The 16,803-nt window shown below is 41.3% G+C and overlaps 1 protein-coding gene across 1 annotated transcript in view; it reads right to left on the reverse strand.

Moving 5' to 3' along the window:
- The window catches only part of usp19 (ubiquitin specific peptidase 19), a 27,433-nt gene that overhangs the window by 8,647 nt on the left and 1,983 nt on the right, over positions 1–16,803 (reverse strand). Inside the window, exons 3-22 of the mRNA XM_037685028.1 lie at positions 12,433–12,561; positions 12,097–12,233; positions 11,285–11,785; positions 9,719–10,082; positions 9,336–9,492; positions 9,173–9,244; positions 7,863–7,978; positions 7,318–7,559; positions 6,893–7,082; positions 6,203–6,336; positions 5,937–6,095; positions 4,199–4,309; positions 4,020–4,130; positions 3,763–3,864; positions 3,387–3,527; positions 3,189–3,307; positions 1,263–1,406; positions 758–1,149; positions 558–668; positions 201–417 (exon numbers count right to left, since the gene is read on the reverse strand). Of these exons, the coding sequence (XP_037540956.1) occupies positions 201–417; positions 558–668; positions 758–1,149; positions 1,263–1,406; positions 3,189–3,307; positions 3,387–3,527; positions 3,763–3,864; positions 4,020–4,130; positions 4,199–4,309; positions 5,937–6,095; positions 6,203–6,336; positions 6,893–7,082; positions 7,318–7,559; positions 7,863–7,978; positions 9,173–9,244; positions 9,336–9,492; positions 9,719–10,082; positions 11,285–11,785; positions 12,097–12,233; positions 12,433–12,561 (3,649 nt within the window). The remainder of the gene's footprint in view (positions 1–200; positions 418–557; positions 669–757; positions 1,150–1,262; positions 1,407–3,188; positions 3,308–3,386; positions 3,528–3,762; positions 3,865–4,019; positions 4,131–4,198; positions 4,310–5,936; positions 6,096–6,202; positions 6,337–6,892; positions 7,083–7,317; positions 7,560–7,862; positions 7,979–9,172; positions 9,245–9,335; positions 9,493–9,718; positions 10,083–11,284; positions 11,786–12,096; positions 12,234–12,432; positions 12,562–16,803) is intronic.

The following is a 16,803-nucleotide window of genomic DNA, read 5'->3' on the forward strand; positions in this document are numbered from 1 at the left end:
ATGGATGGATGGATGGATGGATGGATGGATGGATGGATGGATGGATGCGTTGCTTTATGTTTGACATGAGCGCTTCAGTGAAGAACTGACACATTTTAACCAGACAACTTGGGTTGAAAACTATGAAACAAAACCAGTACATTTTCTAAAACTAGTTCATTTTCCTTGTCTGAGCATTCAGTTGAAACAATGATCCTTACCAGGCCTCCTCTGGTGCCAGCACCTCTGGCTTGGTGAAGAGATTCAAGCATTGCTCCAGGGTAAAATGTCCTGCTCTGGCGGTCTCACTCAGGGAGCCGGGGTCCTCCTCGTACTCCAGTTCCTTGGAGCTCACCAGCACGTACTCCTTCAAACGCTCGTTGTTTTTCCACACCAGATCCAAGGTTGCATCGTCGGGAAAGGCTGCTGGTGCGTCCTCTGTGAAGTTCAGATAATCACGTTAATTTATTGCAGTGTAACAGCTCCAACACGTGCTACGTTTCAATTGAGTTTCAGCAAAGGGAAGACAAATGAAAACAAGGTTAGATTTTAAATCATCAACATGCATCTGGTCGCACCTTTTTCATCCAGTCGCTGCTCCTTGCTGTTTGAGTCCAGCAGAGACATGTAGAACGGACTGGCATGGCCTGATGCCGATTCACTTGGCTGCTGATAGCCTGTTACTGCCGCTACAGTAAACAGTGAAAAGGAGGAATAAAAAGTTGAACAAGCAGAAAAGAAATTACACAAATATTAAAGTTTGTCCTGTGTGTTTTACCTTCTGGTCGCACGGCCTTCTCACAGGACGTTTCTTTTTCAGCATGAGGGTCCAGAGAACAGCAGGAAGCAGAGGAGATGGACTCGAAGAATCCCGAATCTTTAGTTCCTGTAGTCGTGAGTGACGTCTGGGAGGAGGACACGGATTCTGACGCCTCGCAGTGGACAGCCGAGGCCTGAGAGGATTCTGCTGGGGTTTCAGGCGCTGCAGAGCGTCTCTCAAAATCCAGATCGCTTGTTCCTACAGTGCTGCTAACACCCGACGCCTCTTCCCCACAACCCACACCCTCAGGAGAGGCTGCTGGTATTGGTGGGGCGTCTAACCGAGACTGGGATGTTTCAGGAGATGTCCTGCCCGACTGGAAAGGAGGCTGGAATACGTTGACAGAAAACCTGCAGAGACATTTTAGAGATTAAAATAACGGCTCAAAATGTAACAAACCTCACAGCTTCTGAAGTGCGTCTTGTAGTAAATAAAATTAAGAGCACCAAACAAGTTAGTGTACCTGGAGTAGCCTTCGAGAAGCTGCGCGAGGCGGGCGTAGGACAGCCGAGACTCTGGAACGCTGACCAAGAAGGGCAAACCCACATTTTCTAAGTTGGGGCGACAAAGGCCCTTGTGATTTGGCCAGTGTGTCTTCTGACAAACTCTGGAAAGAGAAGAAGGTAAAGATGCACATAAAAGTCCACATGTATGTCTCTGTGCATTATGTCTCTCACCACCTCCTTGTTTGCAAATGTCAAACTCAAGGCCCACGGGCCAGATCTGGCCCATGTTAACATCTTACATGGCCTCCCAAGATTATTAATAAATGAAAAATGTGTTTATTGTTTCACATTTTACTTAAAAAAAAATAATTTAATGCAGGTTTCCCACGACAGTTGACAAACTTTGATGCCAGAAAAAAGGTTTGATTTTTCTGTAATGCAGAGTCCCTCGCTACTTCGCGGTTCGACTTTTGCGGACTCACTCTTTGGAGGTTTTTCAAAGTAAGACTGTATACAAGAAAAAAAAAAGATTGTACACGACACACGACTGTCAACTTTAATATTACTCACGAGGCAGTACGGGATACAGCAACAAGTTAACGGAAAAAATATATACTTCAGGCAGGCGCCGCCATTTTGTAGTTTTCTCTCAATAAGCCAAAAGGACTACATTACCAAGAAGCCAAAAGTTTCTTTCTGCTGAAATGGAAGGAAAGTTTTGATCCAATCCGAAAAATATTGATCCTTATTCATAGCGACTTTGGCGCTCAGTGGATGCAGAGAGCCGTACGGAACAGACTTCCAGCCTCATCGGTCAATCCGAGTGCCGCCTGCCGGGCCATGAAGCCTCTGGAGCAGGGAGGCGCTGCTTGGAGGTCCGGTGTTTTCTCCGGAGCTCACAGAGACATTTTCCATCTGGATTTGGACTTGCTCGAGGTAGGGGTTGAACGAGTATATAATTTTTAAACTCGACATTAACATAATAAAACCCGAGTAGAACTCGAGTATTTGATGACGTCACAGAGCTCAAGATACAAAAATAAATAAATAAAACCGCAATAAAAGGTAATTATTTACAAAAAAAAGACCCAAAAAACATTGGGAGTGTATATTATGCATACTGCAAATAAGTCAAAGGAAAAAATAACTATTAGTTATTATTATTAAAGTGCAAACGTGAAGAAACGCAGCAGGTCAAAAACGAAACTTAAAACAGTGGATGGGCGGTGGATTGGACCCACCATACTCTGTGACCTGCAACAGTGCAACACCGCCCCCTACGGTCATACGGCGGTCACATAATATGACGTCACTACGGTTACTCGACTTTACATTTTTAACCTCGATAGAGGTCCTAGCAATCGATGTGTAGATTACTCGAGTACTCTGTTAATGCCCTAGCTCGAGGCCATTGTGTGGGTTTGTGCTGACTCGCCGAAGGTCCGGCTCTCTCTAAAAGCGTCATGGTGACTAACGGCTGCAGAGAGCCGATCAGAACCGGACCAGAACCGGACCAAGGCTGGTGTGTACCCATGTAAAATTTTGCAGTAGCTACTGTGCAGTACATATACATATGCTGTTAAAATTACACGTTTAAGAAATTAGAACATTGCAAGAGTGTGGGAAGGGTTTATAAAGCCTTAACATATATATATAAATACTAAAATACATATAATGTTCCTACTTCGTGGTTTTTCACTTATTGCCGTGGGGTCCGGAACGTAACCCCTGCAATAAACGAGGGACTGTATTTGACTCTGACATGGAGGAGCACAAAAACATCAATTGGGACCAAATTAACTCCTGTTTATGAACCTAGAACCAAGAAAAGATGTCGAGTATCTGACTTGGGTTAATGTATCGCCTTCAGTCGATACATTTCCCATGAGTTGGAAAATGTTTTGGCCCCTTTATGCTGCTGAGTTTGACACAGGCACACTCACTGGTTGCAGTAGCCCACTCGATAGCAGCGAGTGCACCGCTTCAGCTTGTCGTCCTCAGACACCGGCGGTTTTAGGCAAGCTGCACATTTTGAGATGGGAACATTCGGCACCTGGAGTTTCTTTAAAGAACACAAACAGGAAACTTTTCAGATTCGTTTACAAAGCTGTTATCCGGATCAAGTAAAATAATGTTTTTACCTGCTGCACTTTAAGTAAAACCACCCTCTCTTTGGCCAAATCTTTGGAAAGCACCTCAAAACAGAAGAGCATGTCAGAGGAGGACACCGTGTCCAGCGAATGGGACGGCAGAAATATGCGCTGAAAGCGGTTCTTCGCCACCTGGAAGAGACGAAGCAAGTTCGGCTTTGTTTTAAAAATGTACAAGTACGGCTGCTTTGAATGTCCCATCTTTACTTTATTAAACTCAACCGTTTTCAGCGATTACAACTGCTTTGTTTGGCTGTTACTGTATCAAAATTAAACTTTAATATATGCCCACTTGATGAGTACAGAATAAAAGAAAAAGTTTTGTAATGGTATAAAAATTGCAAATAAAAATGAAAACAAATCCAACCTCTGCCAGTCTGAGGTTCTCAGGTTTGACCCTCACACTCCTGGAAATTGCTTCAAGGACCTCTGCTGTGCTGGAGCTCTCCTTACTCACACTCACCAAAAACTGGAAGCCATGTGGACACAAAGACGTGTTAAAAAGAAGCTCGCACATGAAACAAGGTTACATCTTCTCAAATCAAAGTTTCCCATATTGTGAGTGTATGTGTCAGTACAGCAGGAATGAAGGCAGAATTGAGAACCACTGAGACTAAATCTCACCTTAACTGGTTTTTTATGAGGCTCCTTAGCAAAGTAGAAAACAGAGAGGACTTTTTGTTTCTGGGGCAGTGGGACGGGGAGGTACAGGAAGGGGTCAAAGGTGATGGAGACCTGAAAGAAAACGTTTGGGTGAAAGAAAGTTCAACACTACAGCACTAAGTATTGAGTAGTTATGTTACCTTAGAGCAGGTGGGGCACACGAGCTTGGATTTGAATTGTCCTTGGAAAAGATCCACTATGAAGGAGTCATTTCTCATTTTGTGCCTCTGCCACGCCTCCTCTGCCACCACCTGCAGCCACACACGAAACAAATCATCAGACCAGGCTTTTGTTGGATAAAACAGGCAAGAACTCCCAAGTTACTTTTATTCATTAAAAAAAAAAAAAATCAGCAGCTACCATAATTTCTGGACTACAAGCCTCTAGTTTTCCCTACATGCACTGCAGCTTAAACAATGATGCAGCTAATTTATGGATTATTACGGGTTAACAAGCTTCATTATGCCAAAACATTTAGCCTCGTCACATCACACCAGTGAAATTAGCGAACAGGTCACGGTAGACCGATGAAACTGTTCGAATTACACGGCGAAGAATTTGCAGCCACTCGGCATCAGTGTGTATTTAAAGTGGCACTTCGAACTGCGCGGGAGGCTTGGATGACTGGCAGCGGGACATCATTTACCAAAACTGGCTGCATGCGAAGAGCAACTTTTGCACAAGTCTGCCAGTGGATCCTGACAGCGTGGAGCAGCGTCAAAAAGCCACCATCACCAACGGGTTTCGAAAGGCTGGACTGCTGCGTGATGAAGAGGACAGCACAAGCTCATGGGCAAATTTGTCTCGAGACGCAAGTGCCGCTGAGCGCAACGAGGAAAGAGAGGCAGGACGTGTGTGACGAAGCAGTTCTGAGACCGTTCAATTCTGACACTGAAGAAGACTTTAGTGGTTTTAGTGCGCAGGAGGAAGATGAAGCTAGCGATCAGTGGCGTCCTCGTAGGCTACTGTATTTTTATTTTTTTTAACCAGCCTTGTTACCGGCACTGTTTTGGGAAAAAGCATTTACTGTACGTACTCGTGTATGTTACCAGTACGTATTTAATTAAAAGTTAAGCAAATATTTCCGTGTCAGTATCTCATGTTACAACGTGGACACCTGTGGCTTAGGGTGTTTTCACACCTGACAGTCCGGTAGACTCGGTTCGATTGGGGACCAAAATTCAGAACATTATTTACATTTTCAGCTGGTGCAGTTCACAGTAACACTGCAGTGAGCCAACTGAGCCAACCTGTCCCCCCCCCTCGCCTGTGGGGGCGCTGCACCAAGAACTACAGAAGGAAACGACACAAAAACTTCTGAAGAAGACACTTCTTCTGGAAATAAAAACAAAAATGGAGTGGCATCAAATTTTAGCGGTTTAAAGATTTCTGTTTTGTCATTTTTCAACAACGGACTCAGCCTGAGCGGAAGATGAGGCAGAAGACCACGGAGAATGTTGTTTTTCACACAAGGCGGCTGACGGCTCCATACGAGGTAAGAGAAACGCACGTTTGTTTGCCCTGCGCTGTCCATTTCCTGCTTTTGGAGCGGTCTCCGGTCCGCTTGCATTCACACTGCATTCGAACCGGGCTAGAGTTCACTTCGACCAAACCGAGACCTCTGTATTTAGGCAGACCAGAGTTCGATTGTGCATTCACATCTCCCCAAACGAACCAGACTTTCTAGGCAAACCGGCTAGAGTTTGATTAAAACGGACTAAACAGGGCTGGTGTGAATTCACCCTTATAGACAAGTGCGATCTATATATGTACAACACTTTTTTCCTTTAAAAGGTGCGACTTATATTCAGGTGCGCTCAATAGTGCGAACATTACGGCACTTTAAATTTCTACATCATGCATGAGTGGGGAACTCACTTCATCAAGCCGTCCATCCGAATCAACCGTCTCTGTGTATGGTTTAGTCTGGATGCGGTTCAAGTCCTCGTGGAGTCCGTCCAACAGGAATGCCATGAACTCCTGCGCGTCGTGCTGGGCGTAACCTGTGAACTGACTGGCTTTGCTGGCCACGATTGCCTGTGTTGATGAAAGTGCAGAAAACGTGACGAGTCAGCTACAACTTCTTTAAACAACCGAGATCGTTTGGTTTAATTTCTCGTGTATAGAAAATGTGGCGCGCATACTTTGAGCTTTGATGGTTGGAAGGCGTGGTGCGTCCCTTTCCAAAGAGCCCTGAGGAGCACAGCGAAGCCGATGGCTAACCTCCCTCCTGTTCCCAGAGGATTACTGCAGTTGATTTCTGCCTCAAATGCCCGGTCTGTACAAAAGCAAAACACAAAAGCTCAGACAAGATTGGGATTACTGATGCAAACTGACGAACTCTTGGAAATGCCTGCAACCAAAATTATTTTATACTAAATAACACAGCAGTGCGACCAACAAAAAACCCTTTTTAAAGCTACAGACATATTAATGAAACGATTACCGTACTAGTTACATGAAAATATCACCATGACTAAGCTTGTATTCTCGTTTGATGACATGCTTTTCCAGTTATTTCCTCTAAAAAGAAGGTGACCTACATTTTGAAGTTGGTAACTTTGCTGTTCTTAAAGTGTAAAGTGCTGAAACTGCAGTATTTCTAGCTTATAAAGATAAACCCTGTGAAAGTTACTGAGGCCTAATTAAACCTGCCCCTGGGGCTCTGCTTTGTGCTTGTACCCAAGTCGTAATGAAACACGCCCTGCTGTATTTCTTAGTGATAACACAAGTTATCGTTTTGTTTGGAGATCATTACAACATTAAGAACTTTATTATTAGAATGCTAATCGAACAGATGTGTCTTTGTTAAAAGAGCAATTGAAGTAGTTTACCATGAAAGTAATCCCTGAGCTCTCTGGTGTTGGACAGGGACTGGATGACGCTGTTCATGAAGCAGGTGTTGCCAAGGTTGACCAGTCCTGTAAAACCAGGCAGGCACACCTTCTTCTCCTCTTCTTCCTCGTGGCGTTCAGTGACAGGAGGCGCGTGGGTCATAGGCTGCACCATGCAGGTGGGCTTAGGCTAATGTCAGAAACATATGTACTCTTAAAAACACGTTTAAAAATCAACTTTTTAATAGTAATAATACTTACTTTTATAATTAACAGTTAAATGGTAAAATGTAGAAATTGTAAGGATTTAGTTGTTTTAAAGTCTGAGCAGTTTGACAGTGTGCAGGCTGCTGGCTCCGGTAGTTGAGACAATAACTCATAAACCTTTAAACTCGTTTGTGTTTTTTATTGTTGTTTGTTTTTACCGTAGTCAGAGTGGGTTCTGGCTTAGTGATGGAAACATGCTCGGAGACTGTTCGAGGAGCCACAGGATCCAGACCGCTGTCCTCCACACCTCTGGACGAGGCTTTGGGGGTTTTGGGTGTGTCCTCCCCAACCCTGGGGGGCTCCTCTTTGGCTGGGAGGCTGTGCTGGCTGCTGCCTGGCTGGCTCTTATCCATGCAGGCTGGACTGGAGGGCACAGCCACCTTCGCACCACCCACTGCACCTTAAACAGGACAATGAAGCTTGTGGTTAGAAAGTAAAAGTCCACAAAGTGAGACTAGACATACTACGAAAGTTTTTATCTTAAAAGTTCATCAATACAGTAATTTGCCTTTATTACAGTCCTGCAAAGTGACAGTTTGAGTTCTGACTCATTAACTGTAAACACGAAGAGACTTCAGATCCAAGTGTTTTGGTCCATCTTTCCCCCTTGAATCCATGACTCATGCAAATATAAAAACTAGTGGCTGTCGGTGGGAGAAAAAGGGAAGAGGTAGACGACACAAATAGAAGCCTGGCAGCAGACCTTGTGTGGCTGGGGCCTCCAGAGCCCCCCAGCGCTGGCTGTGTCTCTTCTTCAGGGAGATGTCCAGACGGGACGGGGTGAAGGAGTAGCTGCATTGCTCAGGCTGGATCAGGTTTCTGACACACAGAAGGCCAAAATATATTCAGGTCAGATGAGAGGACAAAATGCAGAGCAGTGCAGCAGCTGCTTGAAACTCATCTGAGATCTGTGCTGCAACGTTCTTACATGTTTGGGGATTTTTATTGATTTTTATTTATATAGTTAATTCTTTTTTTTTTTTCCTTTTAAAACAAAACAATTCTATATACAACAAGAAATACAATCACAAATAAAATGAAAGGCAGCAGAAAAAAAAAAGTCTTATAACATCTGCCCTTTTCCAAAAAATTAATTCAAACAATAATAATCTTGAAATAACAAAAACAAAATAAATTAATCCTGCTCGAGCAACAATTCGTACAAATACACATTAAGCTATTTCACATTTTTTTTAACAAACCAACTTTGATCATTCTCTTAAACATACTCATTGATCTGGCATTTTTAACATTGCTCTCCAAATTATTCCATAATCTAATTCCTTGGATTGAATTAGACCGTTCCTTCAAAACTAGGTTGAAACTTAGGTTTCACAAAGATCTCCATCCCGTTAAGATTATAACAATATTTATTAAAGACATCTGTGACATTTCAAATAAGACAGAATTACAACTGCATCAAGGTCTCATAATTCAAGCCAGTGTCAAATAAGAAAAATAATATAATGGCAAATGGTAAAATTGATGATATTGTTCTAGTTTTAGCTCTTAAACTGACCTGTGCTAGTTTATATTATTTGTTTAGTCTTGAGTAATGCTCTGGCAAACTTGATTTTTCACAATTTATTAGTTTTAAATAATACAGGGCCTTCAGAGTTGCATACCCCCACGCTCTCAGTGCTGACATCCACAAAGCTTCATCTATGGAAATGTTCACTTATTTGCCATAAAATACAATTTTACTGAATCTGTTGGTCTTGTTACATAATTTCTTGCCATTTAATCAATTTTTTAGTTGGCGTTTTATTTTTTAATAGAATGATTCCCTATGCAAAGTGTCTTTGGGTTTCATGAAAGGCTATTTTAATTTATTATTATAATAGCTGGTACAAGCTGGTGATACCATGAACTACAGCAAGCCTATCTGAACAAGTTAGCCCACGTAACTGTGCATAAAGCGGTACAAACTCAAGTTTCCCTACTCATTTAAAAACTATTCTTTCCATATTGCATTTAATAAAATAATAAAAAAGAATAAACTATAGTAGATACCTGAGTTTGACTTGCCACTTAAAGACCGTATTTGGTCCACAGTCCGAATGAAGCCGAAGAAAGTTTGCGTCACTGTTAAGGACAAACCAAATGATCAATTACTGCTACTTGTTGTAAGATGTTAAAAGAACATTTCGTTAGCGGCGTGCTTTACGTTTGCTACCTTGTCTGGAAGATGAGGGTGAAGTCTTGCTCCCTGAAGATGACCCTGGCTGTGTCCCTGCAGATTCCCTTCAGGTAAACATTAACCACCATCAGATCCGTGCCCTTCTCGTACGAGTCGTTCTTCACGAACTGCAGGTTAACCATTGGCTCTGGGGCTGCAGCGAGGAAAAAGATTTATCAAACCTTCATGTTTAAATACGTCTCTGGTATTCTATTAATTAAAATATAGAAATTAAGATGAATGCAGGACATGCACAAGAAAAACAAGATGCCAAATATAAAGATCATGAAAATATTTGTCCAACGCCAGTCCATGCACAATTAAAAGTAGTTCTGGTGCTAGCATACGGTAAACTACCTCCGTACGAACTTCTCACTAACCTTGTAGCTGCTTTGTCTCTAGGGCTGGCTCTTCTTTTGACTGGTCCCGCTTCTCCTCCCCATCACGGCTACCCTGCCTCTGAGTTGGACCTGGAGTCTGGCTTTGCCTGGCAGCCACACAGGCAGCTGGCACTGATAGCGTCTCTGTTGCGTCTTCGAGCAGTTGAGAGATTAAAGTGTTCTCTTCCAGTTCGTGCTCAGCAGGCTCGGACTCTGTTCTGTCTTTTGTTTTCTCAGGAGCAGTACAGTCCATTTTCTCACTGAACCCAGTGGGTTGGAGGCAGCGAGCGGTGAGGGCAGGTGACTCCATGACATGTGCTGTTGTTTCAGGCGAGTCCGATGACTCGTTTCTTGCCTCTGCCCCCTGAATTGGAAACAAAAAGAAACGAATTACCCGAAACGAATCTTTACTCCGAACACGTTCGAAGTCAACGGAAAAAAAAAAACAACTCAAGAAAAAGTGCTGTTAACTTTAAATAAAACTTCAACCAAAACTATGAGTTCAATACTGGTTATCCCACGTTTGAAGGATTTCTTCCAGGTCTTGTTGTTCCAGAAAGAAAAGACTCAATCTAATTAAATACGATCAAAACACCCGAGCTAATTTAAACAGAGACATTCTGTATATAAAATATTTAAAATTAAGAATGTCTTCCAATTTGTGTTTCATAAACAAAGAGCCCACACACGACAGATGGCGTTACAGGTTGTAATGTTGTAAAGTTGTATCAGCGAAGGGAATTTTGTTTTTGTCTTTTAACTTCTTGTTTAAAACAATTCGTGTTCGTGCAATTATTTTAATGTCTAATTATGCGCAATATCTAAATCCAGTACCGATTTAATTTACCATTGTGATGTAGACCATTGGTTCTCAAAACATAAGCACAGCAAAGTTTTGCACCAAAACTATGAATTATTTAAACAATGACAAAAGTCTAATAACACCGTTTTAACTAGGGCTGCACCGATTGCACCCCTAGTTTTAACCACCTTTAGGTGAAGCCAATGTATCTCTTGGAACAAGCAATAAAACTATTTAAAATTTAATATGTGTAAATTAGGGCTGCACCGATTGCTGTTTTCTGGCCGATACAGCAGGTCACCATTATGAAGAGCTTAAAAACGTTTTAATGTTAACACAAAGTTTCACAAGCTCAGAAAGTTCATCTGTTTGTGTTTAACCTCGTTTATGTTCCTAAAGGTTTTTCTGTAGCTAATGCACAGCATTACTACGTAACAATGACCAACATCTGAGTGAAACTGCCGTCATGCTCCTCATGAAGCCGTGAAGATCTGAAGTCACATAAAACAAACTTACACAACTTAACAGAAAACAGACATAAATATGCTGAGCATAGAAAACATCAGTATTTAAAGCCAGGATAACGTAATTTTCATCAACATAAAGTTTGTATTCCTTAATAAACAAATGAAGCCGAGTATCCTGAAGCATGCTCAATAATCCAGGTAAGAAAATCTAAGTCGGGTCCTCTGGACGGCGGGTTAGAGTTAGTTAAATGAAGCTGAGGTTTTCAATATGGCGGCCAAACGTACAGCTGATCTCACCAGAGCAATGCTGCCAACAGCCGGGTTCAGTTCAGGTTCCTGATCAGCGCCTTGGGTCTCTGCCCTGTTGTCTCCACTCCCGTGTGCCGGCGGGCTTCGGTCAGCAGTCGGGTGGGCGAGAGGGGCTTTCTCATTTGCTGCAGACTTCTCAGACGGCGGGCCTCCTTCGTCCTCTTTAGCGGTCTCGGGCAGCTGTGCAATAGTTCTCTTGGCACTGGGCTCCTGACCAGTTTTTGTGGTTGTCTTAGGTGCGCTGATAATGTTCGGCGAATCTCCAGCGCCACTCTTTGCTCGTACAGAGTCTGTTGAAGCCTTGTCGCACACTTTGTTTTTCAGGCAGCGCTTGACGCCCCGCTCAGCTTTGCTGCGTCTTGCTTCACTGTGTGTGGGCGAAGGAGGCGGCTGGGGCTGCGGCCGGTCTGACGACAGTTTGGGTTTCTCTGGTGACTCCCCGTTGTTTCTGGCCTCTGTTGGTACCACCACCTTCTCTTTCTTATTCGACTGAAAACAACAACAATAAAAAAACAATGACTATTTCGTCTCCTATAGTCCTCGCCATCGTCAACAAGAAGAGATAAAAGTGACTAAAAATATGAAACGTTTTGTTTTAATTAAGTAAATGTCAATATTACAGCCTCCTACATGAAGATCCACTTTAAGTGTAAAAATCCTGTTTGGTGTCAAAGTCCCATTCATGCACATGACTACGACATGATGAGGTCATAAAGAAGTTATGAGTTGAATAAAATTCTGAGCCCAGATGAATTCAGCTGGAATGAAAAAGCAAAATCGTGTAATTTGATGAGGATTACCTTCAGAGAACGCCAAATATGAAAGGGGATTTTCTTGTGCAAGACAAGATGCAGGAATCCTCCTTTTTCCTTGTACTGCACTTTGCTACACGAGGCCTCAATTTCCTCTTGTAACTGGCAGCTCCACTGCCGTCCATCTGGGAGAATTAAAAAAAATAATTAATAATCACGTGTGTGTTATTTTGGATGAATTGTAAAACTGGATTTAAATAAATACAAACGTCTGCACTTGAAGTAAAAACACAGTGTATTGTTTTCTTCTGATATTACTCCAACCGTTGATTGCATCTAAATTTCCACGTTGGTAATTAATGTTCAGAATTTATGAGTGCTGACCTGGGAAGGACACGTTGCAGTGCGTATCAGTGAACGTGGTGTTGATGTCTTCTATCCTCTGGACTCCCTCCCCACAGCGAAGTCTGACCGTCACCTCATTAACGTTCTGCTTCCAGTCCACAAACACATCTAGGAAAAATAACCCCACAAACAGAAGTAGCATCAACATCAAAGGAAAGCAGAAAACTTGAAAATGTTCGTTTTTTTTCTTCATGTCATCATGTTCCTTACTCATGAGCACAGTTGCCACGTCCACTTATTAAAAGTGACTTTGGGCTTGTTTTTCTGTAAATTCATTTGAAAAGGTTTAGTGACGGGCTGCGTCTTTGAGGCTTCTGTTGGAGTGTAGTTCCTTACATGGACCCGTCGTGTTTCTGTTCACTAACTGCTCGCACAGACTCATGTTCGTGCTGCTGTTCGACGTAACGTTTTTATGCTATTAGTGCTTAAGTGTATTTTTAGTCAATGTTTTTCTTAGTTCGTATCTTAGACGTTATCATTTTTATTTTACATTTTTATTGTTGGATGTAACTGGGACCCTGTGTACATAGTTTCGAAAGAATATCTGACTCTCTAAACAAAAATCCAGCTGCAGTATCTGTCAACTGCCTCTGATTGGATTGTACTTGTTGCCTTCATTGGTTGGTTTTTATTGGTAATTGTGAGGCCAGAGTCATGGTGGGTCGGTTGCTTCTGCTGGCCTCGTTTTTGTAGCTCGGTGGCTTGTTTCTCTCATGAGATCTGGCAACACTGATCCTCACAACTGTGATGCTGACATTTGATAAGGACAAACACAAATGTCCCAGAAGAACTGAAAAAATATACAAAGCACAAAAAGGTTTCCTGATGAACCAAAAAAGTTATTATCATTGACCTTTATTTAACCAGGCAAATCCCACTGAGATCACAGATCTCTTGCAAAGGAGGTCTGGGCCTGAAGGCAGACTAACATGCATGGTTTTGGTCTGTGGGGGGAAACTGGAGTACCCAGAGAAAACCCACGCAAGCACAAGAAGAAGGGGGCAAACTCCACCCAGAAAGACCCCAGATCCATCTGGGGATTGAACCCAGGACCTTCTTGCTGTGAGGCAACAGTGTTAACCACTGATCCATCGTGCTGCCAGTAAAGTGAAGCCATTAACTACCGTTAATAGTCTTTGTGTAATTCTGCATTTCAACAGTCTAATCACATTGAAACACACCAACTTACAAATTCACATAAAGCACACGTGCACTAAGTTAACGTGGGTCAATCCAGAACGCTCTTGGATGTTATAAAGCAATCAGAACTTAGCAAAGATAGAAAATTCTAAGTTGATTACACCACACAGGCAGATCATATTTATATTAAAGGACAGAACAAACAAATAATCAACTTACTTTCAGAAAACATGATAGTGGGACATAAAAAAAATCAAGAGCTCAAAAACTGTAAAAAAAACCGTACAATTTTTCATATTGGCCAACATGTCTGCAATCCCTAATAACAGCCAAGGAGTTGCAACTTTCCCACATTTTCAGTCTCTCTCTGACTCAATCGCCCTCAAAAGGTCAGAAGCAACACCCAATCCCTCCCAGCTGGTGGAGGTCGTATTACCTGCAGAGCCACACCAACGTACAACCTCACAGTTAAGTAAAGCATTAGAACGACATTTATGATGAAGAAGCTAACATAAATCACCTTGGTATCTTCTTTAGATTTGCAAACATTTGATCAAAAAGTTCGTCAGTTGTTTGGCGTGTACAAGAGAAGCGTGCATGCTGCCATGATGGTGTTTAAAATCAACGGAGGCATCATCTGTGCCTGAAGGAACGAACAACTGAGCTGACTAATATTCTGTCCTTGTAGTTTTAAATTGAACAGAGGTTCAAAAGTCAGATGTTAATAGGTTGAGACAATGTTCTGTTAATATGGTTAGTTCTGGATGTTTTTTAAACGTGTGTTGATACAAAGAGAGACAATCTAATGTCAAGTGCAGACAGATGTCACAGACTACCAACAGATGTCTGACATTTGGCTATAGCTAGCTTGCTGCCTTCTCAACAACAGGCAGCGATTTTGTCGCCTACTCGTGTCCCGCACCGTCTACATTAACTGTCAAAAACTATTTTTATAAAATCCTTCTTGTTTTTGCTATCGCTGAGCGTACCATACATCTCATTGCATTGTCGCTGACGTCTTATAGATTTTTCAAAAACTGCTTCTAGTTCATTTTACATCTCAGAGTCGGCCTGCAAGCAAACGCTAATGTCTTTTGTGATTGCCTACTGTTGTTCATTGTCGTCATCATTCTTTGTTAAAACCAGGTCTCTCTTGTAAATGAGTCCTCGAGGCTCAATGGGACTAACCTGTAGAAATAAAGGTTGAATGAATGTGCAGATAATGTGTAAACAAGCAAAGCCCTCTGGTGCCCAAGCAAGAGGGAAACAAGTAGGAAAACGCGACACTGACAAGAGTACAGAGGAAAAAAGTCAAGAAACGATTTCTGTTGCAGAACAGAAAACACAGTTTGTCCATTATAACACCAGCTGATGTTCTGCAGCAGCCTGAGCTGAAAACTAGTCCTGTGTATGGACCGGTACCAAGACTTGTCGTTTACCACGTACATTCACATACAAAATGAAATGGTTTTGTCTTTTATATTATCTTTAGAAACCAGGTTGTCCAACTAAATCTGGGAACATTATATTGAATTTGAAACAGAATAGCCGACATTTGCTGATGGCTAAGAGGGACACCGATATGTACTGGTAAGCTGCTATGGAGTGAAGTAGACCTAGTGGGGTCGAGGGGCATAGCCACCCCCCCCCCCCCAAAATGATTTTAAAAAAATCTTCTCAAAACTATGCATTTTCCAGCCATTTGAAGAGCATTTTATTAATACTTGGGATTAATAAAACAACAAGTCAGCATTTAATGAACGTAGCACACTGACAGCAGACCTTTAAGCTGAATTTAATCTGAAATCGTATATGAAAATTGTTTTACTCTTATTTCTTTATGCACTGAGCACCATGAGCTTGTCTTTACTGCATCATACGGGTCTTTTATCATAAAATATCCTCTCCACTATACTGTATAACCTAGTAACAAGTCCAACAAGTGAAAACGCGCTTAAAAAATAAAAAAAGGTGACTGAGAAACTTATTGAACTAATTGTATCAAATAAACTACAACTATTCCTAATAACAAAGTTGTGAAGTCCTCTTACATCCCCCAGTGTACATCTGTACACACCCGCAGTACAAAGTACGGCAATAAGAAGCAACATCTGTACATAGCCAGTGTGATGTGACAGGAATTATTAATAGATAAGATGAAGGAGATTAACTACAAGCCTGAGAACTGATAACAAGATGTCTGCTGATATTATTTACATATTAAAATACTTTGATCACCACATCATAATATCATCATAATGATGATCTGTGTTTTGATCCTATACGCTCCACACTGGTTAGTCGTCATTATCTGCATCATTTTTATGTCTATATTTTGATTTACTTCATTTTGTATTTTGCTTTGTGTGTTACCTGTTGTTCTGTCTGTACAGCACTTTAGTCGGCCTTGTCGCTGTTTTAAGTGCTTTATAAATAAAATGGTATGGTATAATTCCACACACCATCAAGTACACACAGAAATACAACTTGATCAATAATCCACTTTTACTAAACTGAACGTCGCTGAAGTCATTTTGTAGTATACAAATGAATTGTGGTTTTACCCAGCATGTTTCTTTATATTTAATTATATGAAGGAAATATTTAATGCACAGGGTTAACTTGTCTTCTGTATTTGCAGTGACTAAGACTAAAATCAAATAAAAACCATCAGGGACCATTAGAGCAGATGTGATAACTAGATCTAGGAGGATCTAGGATTATTATTATTATTATGAAAAGGTGGAAGAGGAACAATGTTTATATTGAACACTACTTACTTTTCTAATTTTTTTCATTAATTACTTTTCGTGGACAAGAAATAAGCAACAGGAAACCAAAACATTTCGAAGTCAGCAGGTAGATTTTTATTTGCTGCTCTGATTTTTTTAAATTTTAATACTGAAAACTCAGATATTAACTAGACATTACTTTTTAAGACGTGTTCAAAACTTAGGAAACTAGCAAGGTAGCAACTGAAACTAAAATACTTTTCATCATTTCATGTACTGGTATTATTACCGGTATGTTTTTTTTACTTGTGAGACTTATGTTAATATGAATGTATTTACTACAAGATGTTAATATGAATGTATTTACTACAAGATGTTAATATGAATGTATATACTACAAGATGTTAATATGAATGTATATACTACAAGACGTTAATATGAATGTATATACTACAAGATGTTAATATGAATGTATATA

Source organism: Nematolebias whitei, chromosome 11, assembly GCF_014905685.2.
Source record: "Nematolebias whitei isolate Nwh7 chromosome 11, NemWhi1, whole genome shotgun sequence".
NCBI classification, from domain to species: domain Eukaryota; kingdom Metazoa; phylum Chordata; class Actinopteri; order Cyprinodontiformes; family Rivulidae; genus Nematolebias; species Nematolebias whitei.